We start from the raw sequence: 20,458 nt of genomic DNA, 5'->3' as shown, positions 1-20,458 counted from the left end.
TATTCTTTTCCTCACTAGAGGGTCTCACTCACTGTGCAACCTGGGTTGGTCTCCAACTGTCTGCCTTCCTGTCTCAGTCACCCGGGTGCTGAGTTTGCAGGCACTTGCCACCTCAACTGGCTTGAATTGTTTTGTTTTGTTAATTTTAGGAGGTGGAGCAGTGGCTCCTCAGTTGAGAGCAGCTAATGATGTCACAGAGGGCCTGAGTTTGGTTCCCACCAAACCATCACTGATCTGGAGGCTCAAAACCACATCTGACTCCAGCTTCAGGAATCTGATACCCACTTCTGGTTTCCATGGCACCCACACAAATATACATATACACAACTGGGTGTGGTGGTACGCATCTTTGATCCCAGCTCTCAGGAAGCAGAGGCAGGTGGATCTCTGTAAGTTTGAGGCCAGCCTGGTCTATGTTGTAAGGCCAACCTGGTTTACATAGAGTGTCAGGACATCCAGGGCTACATAGTGAAACCCTATCTCAAAAAAAATTTTATTTATGTTGTGTATAGGCTCTGATGTCTTTAATGCCAGCACTCAGGAGACAGAGACAGGAGGATCACTGTGAGTTTGAGGCCAGCCTAGTCTACAGAGAAAGTTCCAGGCCAACCAGATCTTCTCTTCTTTCTTTCTTCTTCTTCTTCTTCTTCTTCTTCTTCTTCTTCTTCTTCTTCTTCTTCTTCTTCTTCTTCTTCTTCTTCTTCTTCTTCTTCTTCTTCTTCTTCTTCTTCTTCATTATTTATTTACTTTTTGTGAGTACACTTTCATTGTCTTTAGACATAGTTGTCTTTAGATGGTTGTGAGCCACCAAGTGGTTACTGGGAATTGAACTCAGGACCTCTGGAAGAGCAGTCCATGCTCCTAATTACGGATGATTGTGAGCCACTATGTGGTTGCTGGGATTTGAACTCTGAGCCATCTCTCCAGCCCCCAACCAGAACTTTTTCTTCTTCTTTTTTTTTTTTTTTTTTTTTTTTTTTTTGGTTTTTCGAGACAGGGTTTCTCTGTGTAGCCCTGGCTGTCCTGGCACTCACTTTGTAGACCAGGCTGGCCTCGAACTCAGAAATCCGCCTGCCTCTGCCTCCCGAGTGCTGGGATTAAAGGCGTGCACTACCACACCCGGCCCAACCAGAACTTCTTAACAGAGACCCTGTCTCAAAAACAAAACAAAAGCAAAACAAACAAAGAACAACAACAACAACAACAACAACAACAACAAACTGTGAATTTGAGGCCAGCCTGATGATCTATAGTGAGTTTTAAGACAGCCAAGGCTACACAGAGAAACACTGTCTCAACCACTTCTCCAATCTAAAAATTTTTTATTTATTTACTCTGTGTGTGTGTATGCGCACACAAACATGGAAATCAGAACAATCTTTTGAGGTTGGTTCTATTTTTGCCAAGTAAAAACTGTTCTCTTCCCCACTGTTTTCCTACTGTGCCAGTCATCTGGTAAGCTGCCAAGACACCCTCCTGTCTCTGCCTCCCATCTCCTAGGAGCTCTGGGATGGCAGATGTGTGCTACCAGATTCAGCTGTTGCATGGATTCAAGGCATCAAGCTTGGGTGGTCAGGCTGTGCAACTAGCCATTTACCCCTGACTCAAATTCTCTCTCTCTCTCTGTCTCTCTGTCTCTCTCTCTCTCTCTCTCTCTCTCTCTCTCTCTCCCTCCCTCCCTCCCTCCCTCCCTCTCTCTCTCCCTCTCTCTCTCAGAAACAGAGAGCTAGAAAGCTGGGCATGGTGGTTTGTGTCTGTAATCCTAACTCTTGGGAGGATGAGACGGGAGGATCACCGTGAATTGGAGGCCAGCCTGGGTTACAACCTAATCTTTAAGCTGTTTGTAGACACAGTTCCAAAGGCAGCAGAGAACTTCCGTGCTCTGAGCTCTGTCTGGAGAGATAGGATTTGGGTGTAAGGGTTCCTACTCTCACACAGTAATTCTAGGAGTCATGTGCCAAGGTGGTGATGTCACACACCACCGTGGCACTGGCGGCAGGTCCATCTACAGGGAGACGTTTGAGGATGAGAACTTCATCCTGAAGCACCCTGGGCATTGGCATCTTGTCATGAAAATGCTGGGCCAAACATTAATGCTTCCCACTGGTTTTTTACCTGCACTGCCAAGACTGAGGGGAAGGGGAGAGAAGGCATGAATATTGTGAAAGCCATGGAGTGTTTGGGGATCCAGGAATGGCAAAACCAGGAGGAAGATAAGATCCCTACTTCCAACCATGGACAACTCTAATTCTTTTGACTTTCGAGCATCTTACCCGCCAGACCATTCCTTCTGTAGCTCAGAAAAGCACCCCCACCTCATCTGCTTGCAACACCCTGTAATCTCTGCTCTCACTGAAGTTCCTGGGGTCCCCTATTTTCCTTCTTCCCCTCCAAGTCTAGCTGGATTTCAGAGTTAAGTTTATGATTATGAATGAAAACTAAATAAGAGGGGTGGGGGAAAAAGAGAGAGGAGAGTGCACACCAGTTCACAATGACAGCTCCCACACTGAGGACTTCATCAAGCGCTAATCCTGCCCGACTGTGTACTAAGGTGACTCATGTGGAATTGCTAGTGTATGCCTGATCTTGACCTACAAAAGAGTGGCAACATCACATGATATAATTTCTACTTATGCCTTTAACACTTGAACAAACTCCTAAAAATGGAGAGTGATAAGATGCAAAGATAAATCAAGAGTCCTGGCTTTCCTAAACTCCACCCGACCCAGTCTGGTCCTAACCTTGCTTCCACACTGCCTCCCTCCAGGGTTCTGAGCATGCAACATAGGCTGAGGGGCTCTTTGGTCACATGTGGTGGCATGAACCATCAGCTGGAGTGCTGAGGACAAGACACACTCTGAATTCATCCCTAAGTGGGGTCACTTTAGGTTCCTGGCAGTTACCCCCAAAATCAAGAGCCCACAGAACAACTTTGCTAGGTCAGCAAACCTTGATCCACACACACACCCCTCCCCCCCTCCGGCCACAAAAGGAGGGCGTGTTTACCGGGTCCATGTTTATTTCCAGAAAGTGATGCAAAAACAGAAGAAATACATCCAGACACCACTCTCTACAATAAATAGCCTCCCCCTCCCGAAGAAATAAAAAAGAGACACCCGTGTGTGTACACACCGGTTCAAAGTGACCTCGCCTGGTGAGATGTGCACCCTTCAAACCCTTCCTCTGCACCCACCCTCTCTTGTCTCCTCGCAGGTGGCCCAGTCCGCCCGCAGTCGCCTGAGTCTTCTCTGTTTGGCTGGCTGTTGTAAAAATGCATGTTATCTTCACTTTCAGGTCAGAGATTAACACAAGTGTCAGACCAACAGTTGAAAGTTACTGACTGGACAGGGGAAGAGAGCAGCTCTCCTGGACTCCCCACCCCGACCCCTCCACCTCGCAGGAAGCCATGAAGTCCCTCTGGGTCCAAAACTCTCTGGAGTCCATTCTCCGTTCTCCATGGAACCATGGGTCAGAAGCAGCACCAGGTTCGTGACTGTAGTTCAGGCAGAGAAAGGGGCAGGGGACACTCCTGTCATATTTCCTTGTGGGCCAGGAAACAAGAAGTAAACCCCAGAATCCTTCTTGCCCCGCTTCCTCTCCAACCAATCACTATACAGGGAAGGGATGGGGAAGAGCTGGGGCTCTCCACCCCGCGTCTGTTTTCTAAGTTAGTCGGCACCTTCCAATTCAGCGGCATTTTCTCAGTTGGGAAAATAGTTATAAAACTGGCCTTCGGTTTCCTTATCAAAAGGAGAAGGGGCCCCAGCCGGAGAGGAGCTGTCGCCACTGGAAGGATAGGGGGATATCCTCCTCCTCTTAGTGTCTCCTTCGCCTAGTCCTGAGTCGCTGGGCTCTGGCTGGAGGGAGGTGACCTCAGGCCACAGCGAGGGGGAGGAGCCCTGTTCCTCTGAGGATCCCAGGCCCGGGTCCATGGGCAGAGTTCGCATGGGCCTGAACCAGCCAGCTGGGCTCATCTTAGGGGGGTACTGAGGGGCCACGGGCCAACCAGCTCCAGGCGCCAGGACATCTTGGCCCCGGTAGTAGGGCACAGCGGGCCCCGGGGCAGAGGGTAGGAGTGTGGGCTTCATGCTCACAGCTCGGAACTCCGCTTCATAACTGTGTTCCCGAGGTGTCCCCAGCCAGTAAGGCTGTGAGATCATATCCTTGGGCTGGCCTGGAAGGTCGGGGTAGAAACGGCTGGGAACAGGATACTGGTTGGATAGAAGAGGTGAGAAGGGGTCTCCCCCAAGCAGTTGACAGTTGGGTCCAGGTGGCGAGGGGACACTCGTATCAACAGATGCGTACATGCTAAAAAATAAATAAAAATAAAAACAGTGAATGAGGGGGCTAGAGCGATAGCTCAGCAGTTAAGAGCACTGGCTGCTTGCTCTTCCAGAGGTCCTGAGTTCAATTCCAAGCAACCACAAGGTAGCTCACAGCCGTCTGTAATGAGATCCGATGCCCTCTTCTGGTGTGTCTGAAGACAGCTATTGTGTACTCATATAAATAAAATAAATAGAGAGAGAGAGAGAGAGAGAGAGAGAGATATCAAGGCTATATCAGGCTTCTAACAAGATCCAATCTCAAAAAAAAATTTTTTTAAGTTAATGAGAAACCAAGTCACAAGCATGTCTCTTCCCTCCCCCTGTTCCTCTCTCCCTGGCCTGCCTGGTCCCCAGACCCCCAAAGCAGAGACAGGGCATGCTGAACACTGAACCACAGTCCCATCTCAGAAAGACCAAAGGGGATTTGAACTCAGGACACTTACGACTCAAAGTTTTCCCGGAATCCTTTGGCAAAGGGGTTGTTGTCGATTTTCAGCTGAGTGATCTAGAGACAGGAAATAGAGTTCTCCGAGTCCCCTCTCCGCAAGAAGTCTGTTCCACCCTCCCTCCTGCAGATGCCTGTCCCTGGGGCTTACCTCTGCATTCTGGTAGGCAGTCACTGCAATGAACTGGGTCTCTTGGAAAGTAAAGACGTGCGTGTTAGAAGCACTGCAGGCAGCCTCTGGCTCTCCATCATTCACCTCCACGATGTGCAGCCGGGGCTGGTACTTGTGGAGAGACTGCAGGACGATCATCTGGAGAGGGGCCAGGGGGTGACAGGGTCACGGAAGGAGCTGGAAGGAAGGTCCTCCTGACCTCATGCTAGCCTCATCTCTAGATGCACTCTCCTATGTAACTACTAACTCCACAGTGAGACAGACTAGAAAGGATGCCTGAGTTCATCTTGTGGCTTCGCCCACCTTATCACCATGCAACTTCCCCTAAGCATCCCTACTGGAACTCACCAAGTAGGCTGGCTGGCCAGCGAGCCCTAGGGATCCACCTGTGTCCCCGCCATCCCCTCCCAGTGTTTAAATGACTGGTTCATGCCATTACAACTGGCTTTTCTTTTCTCTTTTAACCTGGGTTCTAGGGATGAAACTCAGGTCCTTGTCTTTCCAAGGGAAACATTTTACCAACTGAATCCTCTCTCCGGCTCCAGGTTTTAAAAAAAACAGGACTGGGTCTGTGGAGACGGCTCAGCAGATAAAGGCATTTGCTGCCAAGCCTGGTGACCTGAGTTTGATCCCTGGGATCCACGTGGTGGAAAAAGAGAATCAACTGTAGTAAGTTGTCCTCTGACCTCCACAAACACATCATAGCAACTCACTCCCCCACAACTAACTAACTAGGTAACTTACTAAGTAAATAACTAAATAAGTAGATAGATGATGGATAGATAGATAGATAGATAGATAGATAGATAGATAGATGGATAGGTGGGTAGATGGATAAATGGATAGATGGATGGATGGATAGAGGAAGTAAATGCGTAGAACAAACCAAAACAAGACCAAACAATTGTTCAATGTAAAGTCACTTTCACACTGAACATCCATTCCCTGAAACTCTAGGACCATCTCGGTGACAGATCATGATCTAGTGAAGAAGTCCTCATGTTGTTCTGACTTGTGCTGACCCAGGAGCAACCACTGCCAGAGGTCCAGTGTCCACCCATCTCATTGTCTCCCAAAGATGGGTAGGAAAGACTCATAGAGAGGAAGAAAAGGAGCCGGGGCATAGAGCATCTCAATTGCTCAATATCTAGAGCTACATCAATCAGGCCTGGTAGTGCATGCCTGTGATCTCAGCCCTTAGGAGCAGACGGAACAGAAGTTCATGGTTATCCTTGGCTATGTAGGGAAGAGAGAAGAAGAGGAGAGGAGAGGAGAGGAGAGGAGAGGAGAGGAGACGAGAGGAGACGAGACGAGACGAGACGAGACAAGACGAGACGAGACGAGACGAGACGAGACTCCAACAGTACAAAGTGGGTCTTAGGAAATGTCAGGGGGTAGATCTCGGACGCATAGGCAGGTGGGGCTGACAGTCCTACCTGGGTCACATTGTTGGAAGCCCCCTTGTTGTTGGTGAGCTTTAGCTTCCCAAATGAAACTTCCTGGCGCATCCAGTGGGCTCCGGTGTTGGGGGAGTCTGGGTGGACATATAAGCGGTTCCCTGTGAACAGTTAACCTTATTGTCAAGTATTGACCAGACACTGGAGATATGGAATTTTGTCTCTTCTGAGTGGACCGTGAGAAAGATGCAAGGGAGAGGACAGGCAGGCTGAGCAGGGGCAGATAAGGGCAGAGAATTGAGCAGAGTGAGTCTCTTTCTCCCTCCCCCACTCCCCACCTCAATTAAATCAAATTAGAGAGGAGGTAAGAAGCCAAAGGATAGGCTGTAGGATTCAATCCTTCACATCGGGGTAAGGGCTTGAGTAATCCACCAGGGGGCGCCCTGTCTAGGAGAATCCACCACTCCCGAAGCATGTACCTGGCATGCTGCCTTCTGCCTTTCCACACTGCACCCACTTGCCGCTCTGGTACCGCCAGTGGTGCTGGTCCACCAAGACCACATCCACAAACATCCTGTAATGGCTTGTGGGCTCCAGCCCGGCCACGGTGAAGGACAGGAATGGGAACATTCGCCTGTGGGGAACAGAGAAGTTCCAGGGACCATCAGCCGGGGCTCAGTGGCAGTCACCTGTGTGCATGTGTCAAGCTGTACCCGGCCTCCATTTGTCCTCAAGAGCCAACTGACAAGTGTGTCATAAGGTAGCTTGTGTGTCATAACTAGCTTGTTAGTTATTAAATATAGATGTAGGGCTGGAGAGATGGCTCAGTGGTTAAGAGCACTGGCTGCTCTTCCAGAGGTCCTGAGTTCAATTCCCAGCAACCACATGGTGGCTTACAACCATCTGTAATGGGATCTCTAGTCCTCTTATGGTGTGTCTGAAGACAGCTGCAGTGCAATCATATACGAAATAAATAAATAAATAAATAAATTTAAATATACGTGTGTGTGTGTAAAACAGAAAATTAATTCGTAGTACTGAAGAAATGGCTCAATGGTTAAGAGCATATAGTGTTCTTCCAGGGGGACTGAGTTCAGTTCTCAGCACCCACATCAACTTATAACAGTCTTTAACTCCAGCTCCAAGGTGATCCAATGCCTTTGGATTCCACTGACACCCACATGCCCCCCCCCACACATTATTAATAATACATCTTTTTTTGTTTGTTTGTTTTTTTTGTTTTTTGAGTCAGGGTTTCTCTGTGTAGCCCTGGCTGTCCTGGAACTCACTTTGTAGACCAGGCCGGCCTTGAACTCAGAAATGTGCCTGCCTCTGCCTCCCAAGTGCTGGGATTAAAGGTGTGTGCCACCACACCCAGCAATACATCTTTTTTAAAAAGTTAAATTGCACTAGCTAGTGTGGTAGAACACATCTTTAATCTTAGCACCTAAGAGCAGAGGCAGGAGGATAGCTGAGTTTGAGGCCAGCCTGGTCTATAAAACCAAGTCTCCGGATAGCCAGGACTACACAGAGATACCCTGTCCTCAAAAACAAAACAAAACCAAAAACAAAATTAAATTGTTCACACTTAACAATGATCACATTCTACCAAAAGCCAAGGTACACACAACCCGAGAGTCTCTTTTCAGTGTTTTGATGTGTTGTACTGTGGCCCGGGCTTGAGCTTACTTGTGTCTTTGTCTGAGGTAGCTGAAGAACAGACAATGGCTACTGTGCATTGCCCCCAATTCTGTGTTCAACCCTGTCATGTTGGTAGCTTAGAGTCAGCTGCAGGGCACCAGCAGACACAGTAAATCAGTGCCTACCCCTCTGTACTGCTGATGATTAAACCCAAGGCTTAATGCATGACGGGCAAGCACTCTACCACTGAGCCACATCCCAGCCTGCAGACTTTTGACAACGCTTTCCTCTCAAAAGACCAGTTACTAGATAATTATCTGGAAACCACTGTCTCTAACATTAGTGAGCTTCCTGCATGGGCCAAAGGCACCAGGCAACCCTTTAAAGATAGTCCCAGAAGGTGGCTGTGCTTGAGTCCAACCGTGACTCTCCCGCTCTGCAGCACACTCCTGCCCCATGGCAGTCACTGACAGGTCCTCCCTGTTCCACACTCTATAGTGTGCCCTGCCCCAAGCCTGGCCTTCAGAAACTCATCAAACACCCTAGGTATCCCGAAGGCTCCAATCGTTCTTATGCTTAGTCTTGGGTCCCAGGAAAAGCAGAAGTTGGTGGGTGGGTGCGATCCTGCATGACCCTCCCTTGTTCTAAAGTGAAAACATCAAAAAAGGGAGCCCTCTCCTGCAAAGGCCTCCCCACCACTTCCACCATGGCTGCCCCCCATTATCACGATCACGACAACCACCACCTCTATATCACAACCACCATCATTCTGACCGCTATCTCCACCATCACAGTGACACCGTCTTCACCAGTACAACCTCCAGGGTTGTTACTGTCACTTCCACAGTCATTGCCGTTGCCATTACCATGATTACAGCTACGGTGTCTCCAGCCACCGCCCCCACCCTCCCACCACCAATATAGCCACCATGTCCACCATAATACAGACACGGCTACCTCCATCTCTACAGACACCACCTCCACCACATCTGCAGCTACCGTCTCTACAATCTTATTAATATATCCACCGATTTCACCATGTCTTCTATCTCTCAAGCCACCACCTCCATCAAAGCCACCACTCCCACCCTCACTCTGGCTATGCCTCCCCCGTGACCATGGCCACCGTCACTCCCGTCACCACACCCACCATCTCCATCATAGTTACAGCCACTGACTCACAGTTGCCGTTACAATAGTCTTGACTTTCATTATCACCATCACAGCCGTCCTGTCTCCAAGGGCTACCATCACCATCTCTTCTGTCCACTCTAGCCACAGCCTTCACTGCCACAGCCACCATGGCCAGCCTCTGCATCACCAGTTCCAATGACTGAGCTCTGCCTTCATGCCCCAGCCAGGGGTGGGGAGCGGGTGGGGAGAGCGGTGTGGTCAGAACAACAGATTCAGACACTCAATGGACATCCCTTTAGGTCCCACATCCCACCTCTCAGGGAGCCACATAGGATAGGAAAGCTCTTGTCTCTTAATCAAGAAACCTAGGGGCTGGTGAGATGGCTCAGTGGGTAAGAGAACCCGACTGCTCTTCTGAAGGTCCAGAGTTCAAATCCCAGCAACCACATGGTGGCTCACAACCATCTGTAATGAGATCTGACTCCCTCTTCTGTTGTGTCTGAAGACAGCTACAGTGTACTTACATATAATAAATAAATTAATTAATTTTTTTTAAAAAGAAAGAAACCTAGAGACTAGAGGAGTCTCGGATTCACAATGTAGCTAAGGATGACTGAATTTTCCTGCCTCAACTTCCAAAGTGCAAGGATTACGGGTGCACACCACTATACCCAGTCTGTGTAGTGTTAGGGATCCACCTAAGACATAGTGAAATTTAGACAAGAATTCTACCAACTTTGCTACATCCCTAGACCAAGAGCTAAGTATGGGGAGAATATTTTCAATCCATTTCCCTCACCCACTCACTGTAAGCCGTTCAGATTGTAGTTTCTGAAATTGAAGCGCTTAGCGCTCTTCTGTAGATCAGGGTTTGGTTCCCAGAGCCACACCAGGCAGCTCACAAGTTGTCTGTATCTCTAGTTACAGGAGGTTCAACAGCCCCTGGCCTACACAAGAACCTGCACACATACGGAGCACATAAACTCACAAAAGCACACATACATGTAGATAAAAATAAGTTTAAAGCAGGGCATGGTGGCGCATGCCTTTAATCCCAGCACTCGGGAGGCAGAGGTAGGTGGATCTCTGAGGTTGAGGCCAGCGTGGCCTACAGAGTGAGTTCCAGGACAGCCAGGGTTACACAGAGAAACCCTGTCTCGAAAAACCAAAAAAAAAAAAAAAAAAAAAAAAAAAAGTTTAAAAACCAGGGATCTGGGTGTGGGTGGCGCATGCCTTTATTATTATTTGTTGCTTTTAAAAACATTTTAGACTTGTTTTTACTTTTATTTTTTTATTTTATATATGAGTGCTCTGCTGCATATACACCTGCAGGCCAGAAAAGGGCATCAGATCCCTCTATAGATGGTCATGAACTGCTATGTGGTTGCTGAGAGTTGAACTGAGGACCCCTGGAAAAGCAGCCAGCCAGTACTCTTAGCCATTAGACATCTCTCCTGCCCTGTTTTGTTTTGTTTTTTTTTCCAAGACAAGGTTTCTCTGTGTAACCCTGGCTGTCCTGGAACTTGTTATATACACCAGACTGGTCTCAAACTTAAGAGATCCGCCTGTCTCTACCTCCCAAATGCTGGGATTAAAGGTCTGTGTCACCACTGCCTAGCTTTTTATGTATGTATGTATGTATGTATGTATGTATGTATGTATGTATGTATGTATTTGGTTTTTTGAGACAGGGTTTCTCTGAGTAGCCCTGGCTGTCCTGGAACTCACTCTGTAGACCAGGTTGGTCTCGAACTCAGAAATCTGCTTGCCTCTGCCTCCCAAGTGCTGGGATTAAAGGTGTGCACCACCACTGCCTAGACTATTTTATTATTTTGAAACAGGGTTTCATATGTAATTCTGGCTATCCTAGAACTTGCTATGTGGGCCAGGCTGGCCTCTGACCCACAGAGGTCCACCTGCCATGCCTGGCTTGGCACTTGTCTTTAATCCCAGCACTCAGGAGGGAAAGGCAAATGGATCTCTGTGAGTCTGAGGCCAGCCTGGTCTCCGTATGCAGTTCTAGGGTAACTAGAGCTACTGGACAGGGAGACTGTCTTAAAAGGGTAAGGTGGCTGGAGAGATGGCTCTGCTTTCCCAGATGACCTGAGCTTGATTCTCCGCACCTACATGATGGGCCACAACTACCTGTAACACATGCATGAAGATGTAATATTCATACTCATAAAAAACAAAAAGCATGTATACTTTCTTACCTAGTGACCAGGTCTCATTCATATTTTCTATTCTAAAGGAACAGAGTAGCAAATACTTTTTGGTGCTAAATATAGAACCCAGGGCCTCGCGGATGCTAGGCTAGGGCCTTGCCACTAAGCCCCATCCCCAGCCTCATACCATGTTTATCCATCCTCCACTTACTCACAAGCCAGCTCATCAAAACAGTCCTTGGAGATACAAAATGTCTTGAAACTCTACACCTGAAGACACTGAAGCTTATAGAGAGATTGATGAACACCCCACGCTACAGTTTCTGTCTGTCTGTCCTACTGTTGTCCCTCCTGATAGTGGGTGACAAAAGATACAGGAAAATTGTAAGTGAAAGGCAAAGGAGAGGGGGGGGTCTTAGTTTCACTTTAAAAGATGGCGAGATGTTGTGCAATCACGAAGACGTGAGTACCCAATGCCCACATTGAAGAGGAGGAGGAGGGGAAGAGGAAGAGGCAGCCTGGTGTGGCGGCATATACTTAGAATTCCAGAACTGGGGAAGGAGAAACATTTAGATTCTTGTGGTTTGCCAACCAGCCTAGCCTTCTAGGTAGACTCTAGGCTAATGAGACCCTGTCTCAAAAATAAACAAACAAACAAATTAATTAATAAATAAGCCAAGCATGCTGGTGCATGCCTTTAATTCCAGAATTTGGGAGGCAGAGGCAGATCACTGTGAATTTGAGGCCAGCCTACATAGAGAGATTCTGGAAAGAGAGGGAGAGAGAGAGAGAGAGAGAAAGGATTCCAGAGGAACGACTTTCAAGGTTAACCAATGGCCTTCACACAAAGGTGCATACTTGTACATACATGTACATGTATATACACACACACACACATGCATACACACTACTGAAATAAACAGCAGCTAGAATCCCCAAATTGCTCCCTGATCTACATGTTGCTTTACTAGGAAGAAACCAGTAGTGGAGATGAATCTGCTACCAAGTTGACCTCCTTAAAACAACTTACAGAGTCAACATCCCATGACTCTCTGCTGCCCCAAGGCTAACCCGCCTAGCGATGATTTTTACAGGGCTGTGGGACATGGCAGGGAACATAGTGAGTTCTAGGCCAGGCAAGGCTACACAGTGAGACCTTGTCTCAAACAACAAAGCAATGACTAGTTTCAGACATCAATCAACTTTCCATGGGATTGACCAGCTGAGTCCCCTTCAGAGCAGGTGAAGAACAGCTAGGCTTTTCTGAGTAGCCATTTCCAAGAGATTTTGAGACTCCTCCTAGTCCTTGGGCCCAGACTCCGGAGGAGGAGGTAGAGGACTCTTGAAACAAGTGTTTTGTAAAGATTTGAGTTAAATTGGGGTTGCAACTCAGTATAGGAGTGCATGCTTAGGGTCTGGAGAGGTAGCTCAAGGTTAAGAGCACTGGCTGTTCTTCCAGAAGATCCAAGTTCTATTCCTAGCACCCACATGGCGGCTCACAAGTATCTGTATCTCCCGTTCCAGGGGATCTGACACCCTAATACAGAGATATATGCAGGCAAAACATCAAAGTACTTTAAAAATAAAAATAAATAAATAAATAAAACATTGATTGCCTAGCATCCATGAGACCCTGGGTTTAATATAGTGCCACCAACAACGAAAAATCCATGGGTGGAGAGGTGGCTCAGCAATTAAATGCACTTGTTTTGGGGGCAGGAGATATGGTGACCCACTTAAGAGCACTGGCTGCTCTGCTAAGAGGACCTAGTTTCAATTCCCAGCACCCACATGGCAGCTCACACCTGACTGTAACTCCTGTTCCAAGGGATCCAGCACTCACACAGACATAGATGTAGGCAAAACACCGATGTACATAAAATTAAAATAAATAATGTTTTGTTTTTAAAGAAGCACTTATAGCTGGGCGTGGTGGCGCACGCCTTTAATCCCAGCAGTCAGGAGGCAGAGGCAGGTGGATCTCTGAGTTCAAGGCCAGCCTGGTCTACAAATGGAGTTCCAGGACAGACAGGGCTACACAGAGAAACCCCATCTCATTAAAAAAAAAAAAAAAAAAAGAAGCACTTGTTCTTGCAGAGGATTTGGGTTCAATACCCAGAGCCCACACACATGGTGGCTCACAACTACCTATAACTCTGCCTTCAACCTCGTCTTCTGACTTCTGAGCACACCAGACATGCATGTAGTGTGCAGACATACATACACATGAGCAAAACACTCGTGCATTAGATGAGTAATTACTAAACATTCGATTTTATAATTACAAAGCATTAGCTTTACAAATAAAATAAATCTAAATTAAAAAAGAAAGTCTGAAAGGTTAGTGGGATACAGTGTCTTACACTTAAAATCTCAGCACCTAGGAACCTGAGGCAAAAGGTGTGCTGCACACTCAAGGGTAACCTGGATACAGGGAGCTGGAGGCTAGCCTGGAGTGAGCCTCTGTCTTACCAAAAGAGAAAAAGAAATGAAAGGCTGGAGAGATGGCTCAGTGGCCAAAAATACATTCTGCCCTTACAGAGGACCCGTACTTGACATCTTTTTTTTTTTGTTTGTTTTTCGAGACAGGGTTTCTCTGTATAGCCCTGGCTGTCCTGGAACTCACTTTGTAGACCAGGCTGGCCTCGAACTCAGAAATCTGCCTGCCTCTGCCTCCTGAGTGCTGGGATTAAAGGCGTGCACCACCACGCCCGGCTGTACTAGACTTCTCTATAGGCTCCAAACCACCTATATAATTCTAGTTCCAGGAGCTCTGACCTCCAATCTCTATAGGCTCCTCCATACGCATAGCATATACATGATCTCCCACACACACATGTACTCATAAAAACATATTTTAAAAGTAAAAGTAATTTTAGAAGTAAAATAAGTAAAAAAAAAGTAATTAAAAATTGTGAGAGTTGGGACGATGGGGAAAAGACACTAAGGCGCTGTGGCACTACCTCACATGAAGTAGGAAGGGCCTTCGCCACCCAGACGTCACATAACCAAACGCATCTGCAAACCGAGCTACTTAACACCAGCTCTCCCCAAAGTTATCTTAATTATAATAATCAACCAATCACAGCCAGAAAAGTGGGGATTACCAGCAATTAGTACCCACCCACACACCCACAGGGATCGGCCTCTCTTTCCTACTGAGAAAGCCTTTCGTCCTACGGCTATTATTTGTATTTACCATTCACAACACACGCTGCACACAGAAGCATGGGCTCAGCCTGCACTCAGTGCTCCCGGGTTGTTCCAAAAATGCACCAAGGAGACTCCAGACTCTTCTTCCTGTTTGTTTGTTTGTTTGTTTGTTTGTTTGTTTTAAAAGTATTATATCTAATAGAAAGATGGTGGTACATAGCTTTAATCCCAGCACTCAGGAGGCAGAGACAGGCAGATGTCTGAATTCAAGGTCACCCTGGTCTACAGAGAAAGTTCCAGGGCAGCCTGTCTCAAAATCCCTGTTAGGGGGAACCAAAGAAAAAGACAAGTATTAATTTTATTATTTTTATTCTGTAGGGAGGTATATGCCTGCGTGTTGGGGTAACCTACTCCTCACGAGTATGTGGGGGGATCTGAACTCAGTTTGTCAGGATTACAGGAAGCATCTTCACTTCTGAGCCATCTCTCTGGCTCACCTCAAACTCTTCTTGCGCTCAATTTCCCTCTCTGAGCCCCACTAGAACCGCCCTCATTAGCTGTCATCCCCCCTGTTCTCCACTCAGAACCAAAAGCATCATCGCTACCACAGATCCACACTAGTGGGTGAGCCCAGGGTGGGTGGGAGAGGAGGGACCAGGGACAGACTGAGTCAGCCCAGGACCAACGGCTGAGGGGCTGTGGCTAGGTCTGGGATGGAAGAATTTTTCAAAAAGAAAGAAAGCCGTGGGTGATGTGGTAGTGACTTACAGGTCACTGAAACCCACAGAGGGACAGGCCAGCCTGCCAAAGCAGGAGGACTGAAAGGACTCTGCTCTGAGCCCAAAACTCTCAGCAAAAGGAAACAGCCAGGACCTCCCAGATAGCTAGAGCTCAAACTGAGAAGACACAGAGGCCACAGGGCTTGGTAGGGCTGAACTAACGGCGGTATTCCCTGTCTTCTTTCCAGGATGGGACCCCTGGGATCTGATCTGAAGAGAGGCATCAAAGGAAATGATGGGGAGTCACTGCCCCATCCAACAGGGACCCCATGTCATGCAGTGTGGCCTTAGGACCCAAAATGTGAGGATTGCCCCCCCCCCCACACACACACACGATGCTAGCACACTCTTATGAAACACTCAAAAGGCATTTAGGAATTTCTTTTTTAGGTGTGCTAATTGGATTTTAAAAATTATTTATTTATTCATGTGTGTGTGTGTGTGTGTATGTGTGTGTGCACTTGCATGTATATATGTGTGCGCATGTCAATGTAGAAGCCAGAGGACAACTGAGATATAATTTCTCAGGCACTGTCTGTCTGTCTGTCTGTCTGTCTGTCTAATCTATCTATCTATCTATCTATCTATCTATCTATCTATCTATCTATCTAAACACAAGGGTCTTTCATTGGCCTAAAGGTCTCTGATTACTCTAGGCTGACTGGCCAGGTATTACAAACACCACCATACCTAGGTAATTGGATAATTTTTTATTTTTTGTTTTTGTTTCATTTGTTTTTTTGAGATGGAGTTTCTCTTTATAGCTCTGGCTGTCCTGGAATTCACTCTGTAGACCTGGCCTTGAACTTACACAGATCCACCCGCCAGTCTCTGCCTCATGCCAGGTCCTCACGTTGGCAAAGCAAGCACTTCACTGACTGAGCCATCTCTTCAACCCTGGTTGATTTTTTTGTTTTTTGTTTGTTTTGTTTTGTTGTTGTTTTTCTTATTTTTACTTTTCTTTTCTTGGATGGTGGAGGTGGTGGACAATACCCACATGTCACAGTGTATGTTTGGAGTTCAGAGAACAATCTATGGGAGTCAATTCTCTCCTTCAACCATTTGGGCCCTGGCAATCAAACCCACAGGGCAATCAAACCCAGGTTGTCAGGTGTGGCAGCAAATGCCTTTACCCACTGAGTCGTTTTGCCAGCCCTTTTTTTTTTTTTTAATTCCACTTTTAAGTCAAGCATGGTTTCACTTGTGATCCCAGCATTCCCGAGGGTGAAGCAGGTGGGTTGAGAATTCCAGGCTAGCCTGGAATACATGAATTAAGATCTTGTCTCAAAGGCCGGGCGTGGTGGCGCACGCCTTTAATCCCAGCACTCGGGAGGCAGAGGCAGGCGGATTTCTGAGTTCGAGGCCAGCCTGGTCTACAAAGTGAGTTCCAGGACAGCCAGAGCTATACAGAGAAACCCTGTCTCGAAAAACCAAAAAAAAAAAAAAAAAAAAAAAAGATCTTGTCTCAACCGAAATTCATTTCCAGAGAAACATAAAGATTCAAAGCAGAAAGATCAACAATTGCTGACCAATCTTGATTGCAAGGCAAGATCCTATCTCAAAATACCCACAAGGTGGCAAATGCCTTTAATGGCAGCACTCAGGACGCAAGAACAGAGGAAGCTCTATAAGCTCAAGGTCAGCCCCGTCTCTATAGTGAGTTCCAGGCCGGCTGAGCCTGTAGAGTGAGACCCCGAGTCAAAAAGAAAACAAAAACCAAACAAGCAAAATAACTCACAACAAAAAAGACCAGACCAATACTGAATAGTTTTAAAGCCAAGCCTGATGATATATTTTCTACTTTTATGTTTATTTTTGTTTTTTGGGTTTTTGGTCTTATGTGTTTGTTTGATGTTTTCAAGACAGAGTTTCTCTGTGTAGCCCTGGCTGTCCTGGAACTCACTTTGTAGACTAAGCTGGCCTCGAACTCACAGAGTTCTGCCTGCCTCTGCCTCTTCAGTGCTGGGATTGAATGTGCCACCACGCCTGGCCTTTTATTTTTATACAGTGTGATTTGTCATAATAAGAAGTTAAAGATGTACCTCAGTAGCAGTGTGACTGTGTGTGCAGAGCACACACAAGGCCCTGGGTTCAATTCTTAGCATTGAAAAGAAAAGCAAACTAGTTTTGGTTCTTTGAGACAGAGTGTCAAACATGCGTGGTGGCACATCCTGGTAATCGCAGCACTGGGGAGGCAGAGGTAGGAAGAGCTGGAGTTCAAAGGAGGCCTTTGCTACATCGCAAAGAGAAAGAAAGAGGAAGGGGAAAGTTACTATGTAGCACTGGCTAGTTTCCAATTATGCGTGTGCATTACTTAAGGGATGCGCTACCACAGCTGGCTTTAAAACAAACAAACAAACAAACAAAAAAAAAAACATGACTAGTATACACTAGGCCCCAGGTTCCAATTACAGCACTTAAAATAATAAGAGCACCGATCCAAACAGGAGAGAGCAAAAGTGGTCAAGGGAAAAATATCCTATAGGAGCACAGGAGAGGAGTCCATAGAGCCAGGCCAATGATATAGAGTGTGTTCCTCCAAATGCCTCCCCTAGCAACCCAACCCACAGACAGACAGGCCCCAGTGATATAGAGTGTGTCCCTCCAAATGCCTCCCCTAGCAACCCAGCCCACAGACAGACAGGCCCCAGTGATATAGAGTGTGTCCCTCCAAATGCCTCCCCTAGCAACCCAGCCCACAGACAGACAGGCCCCAGCCCAGCTCAGCCATCACTGAGGTTGTGGCTGATGCTCTCTCTGACTGGAGGAGCTGAGGCCTGACAAGGCATTAAGAGGACTGGCCAGGCCCCAGGATGAGAGGGCCTCCTGTTGCTGACATCCTAGAAAGTCCCATGGTTAGAGGCCCCACCTAGTCTACTGTGGGACTAGGGTAAGCCACTGGTTATCCCAGCAACTCAGTATTCATGGGTATGAAACGGGCCAGCCCTGCCTGGCTCACCGAGAAATAATGGAAGCGAAAGCACTCGGGTGTACCACGCAGGGCTTTCAGACAGTGTAGGTGGCTGAGGAGACTGGAGAAAAAAGGAGCAGACAGGTGCTATCTGAGGCCTGGTCCCAGCTGGGGAACCTCCGAAGAGTTCCCTGCTGTCTCTAGGTCTGTTTCTCTATGCAGTGAGAGATAAGAACTTCTGGATCCTTCCAGTTCAGACATACTCTAGGACCAGAAACCTGGCCAGTGCCAGAGACACTCGGAGAAGGATTGGGGGAGCAGAGGAAAGAAGTCTTTGGGGATGAAGGATGAGCCAAAAACCAATCAAATGGTTTATTCTCAGTTCATCCCCGTGAGGAAGAACTCAGCAGCCTGAAACCAGCTGTAGTTAGCAGCTATCTGCCCTCTCCTCATGTCATCCGAAGGGAATATACTCTAGCAGTGCTTCCTGGGATCCAGCAAGGGTTTCTGTCCCCCTCCCAGAAACCCCACCCTTGCAATCTCTCAATTACATTTTGAGTCTCCATCCTAATACTGCACATCCTAACTCACTAATGGCAAAGTTCTGGCTGGTCCTCACTGGGAAAGGTAGCTGCCTCTTCCCATAAGACATGAGAGGGTCCACTTGGGGTGTGACATACTAAATGACCCCTCACAAAAGGCAAGTTTCTCTTTCTTCAGCAAAGAGACTCGATCCGGAAGCAGCAGGCTGAGCCACAAACCATACCACTAATGCAACAGGCTTAGGGGACCCCCTCCATCTTCCCCCAGGCTGGACTGGTGAATAGCTGGGTGAGGAAGTGGACATATTTTTAGGGACTAGCCTCAAAGGGCACAGTGCAAGATTGGACACCAGCTGCAACTGGTCTTGAACTTGGCACGTTCAGGCCCTGGGCATTTATTTGTGCGCCTTTATAAGTTTTGCTGCTTCAACACACACACACACACACACACACACACACACACACACACACACACTCCTCTCTCTCTCTCTCTCTCTCTCTCTCTCTCTCTCTCTCTCTCTCTCTCTCCCTCCCTCTCTAGACATATGATCTCAAAGTAAGACCGGAAAAGAAACTTGGCGACCGCTTCTCCATGTCACCAAATCCCAGTCTGCTCCCCCCTCCCCCGTACACCAAAGCTACCCTAAGCACAGCAGTAGCAAAGGAACAGGCACACTGAGATCTCAAAAATATTCTGCCCCCAACACTTTAATTTCCCATACATACACACACTCCTCGCTGCCCACTGAGATCCCAGACTGAGGCAAGGAGCAAATCACCCCCCACTCCAATCCCCCCCACCCCCCATCGGCCAACTCTCGATGAAGGAGAGTCATCCTTTCCTCTGCACCAAAGTAACTTCTAATTGCGCCCACAGCATCATCTCTGTCCTTTTTGAGCCCTCTGATACCCTCAGCATCCGCGGCTCTCCTGAGCTTGCGGTGCCCTCCCCGCAACCCTGCTCCCCCTGTCTCCTAAAACTGAAGCTCAGACTACGAACACAAAGACTCAGCAACCTGCAGCTTCAAATTTTGATTTAAAAAAAAAAAAAAAAAAAAGAGGAAAGTCGTTGTTCCGGCGGGCCACCGAGGCCAGACTCCCGCCGGCTCCGCCCTGCGAGCTCGCTGCGCTCGGCGCGCACCTCACTCACCGTCCTTGCTTAGTGATGATCATCTCTGTCTGGTGCTGGTTGAACTTGGACCACAACAGGTGGTTGCTGAGTGCGACTCTCAGCTTCCCCGACACCTCCAACCCCGCGGGCAATGCGTAGTCCTCGCGCGGCCCTGGGTAGAGTCCCGCGCGCGGGTCAGGGGCAGGGTAGCCATCCACGGGCGGGTAGCCCTCCGCACCCGCGGGCGGCGGGAAGGACTCGCCAGTCCCGGGGAAGCCAGCCACCTGAGCCCGGGGCGGGTAGCCGAAGGATCCGAGGAAGCGACTCGGCGCGGCAGGCACCAGGGCGCCCCCAGAGTAGGGCGTCCCCAGGCTGCTACCTGCGCGGCGATCGGTCAGGTCCTGTGCGCCCGGCTCGGGATAGAAGAAACGATGCTGTTGGTCCGCTCCGGGCCCCCGGCCCTCGTCACTCGGCATCGGCTCGGTGCCGGTCAGCATGTCTCCGCAGCCCGGCTCCACGATGCCCATCCGAGGCGGGCTGGGCGCCTTCCCGCAGCCGTCGAAGAGACCCGAGGGTCTTTGGGGCTGGGGCGACGGGGGCGGGGTCCGAAAACCAATGAAACTTCACTGGAGCCTGAGTTGGGACGCTTGGCTCCTGAGCGCGCGTTGGATAGGCGCGCAGCT

At 48.3% G+C, this 20,458-nt stretch overlaps 1 protein-coding gene across 1 annotated transcript; it reads right to left on the bottom strand.

The window, feature by feature from the left end:
- Positions 1 to 3,021: 3,021 nt before the first annotated feature.
- On the bottom strand, positions 3,022 to 20,458 carry Tbx21 (T-box transcription factor 21). Its single transcript, XM_021177762.2, has 6 exons — positions 19,815 to 20,458; positions 6,819 to 6,973; positions 6,379 to 6,500; positions 4,922 to 5,080; positions 4,769 to 4,830; positions 3,022 to 4,308 (listed from the first exon to the last, which is right to left on the bottom strand). The coding sequence occupies exons 1-6, from the start codon at positions 20,300 to 20,302 to the stop codon at positions 3,702 to 3,704; spliced, it is 1,593 nt and encodes a 530-aa protein (XP_021033421.1). The 5' UTR covers positions 20,303 to 20,458; the 3' UTR covers positions 3,022 to 3,701.

This window comes from Mus caroli, unplaced genomic scaffold (assembly GCF_978045245.1).
Source record: "Mus caroli unplaced genomic scaffold, Mus_caroli_1 scaffold_13, whole genome shotgun sequence".
Classification (NCBI taxonomy): domain Eukaryota; kingdom Metazoa; phylum Chordata; class Mammalia; order Rodentia; family Muridae; genus Mus; species Mus caroli.
This window is presented reverse-complemented; position numbering and strand designations above follow the sequence as displayed.

Excerpts from the sequence above, each read along its gene's own strand:
- Tbx21 (XM_021177762.2), bottom strand. The coding sequence starts at position 20,302 with ATGGGCATCGTGGAGCCGGGCTGCGGAGACATGCTGACCGGCACCGAG. Across the intron at positions 6,974-19,814 it reads ATCATCACTAAGCAAGGACG|GCGAATGTTCCCATTCCTGT; the intron begins GTGAGTGAGGTG and ends TGTTCCCCACAG. Across the intron at positions 4,309-4,768 it reads TTCCGGGAAAACTTTGAGTC|CATGTACGCATCTGTTGATA; the intron begins GTAAGTGTCCTG and ends TTTATTTTTTAG.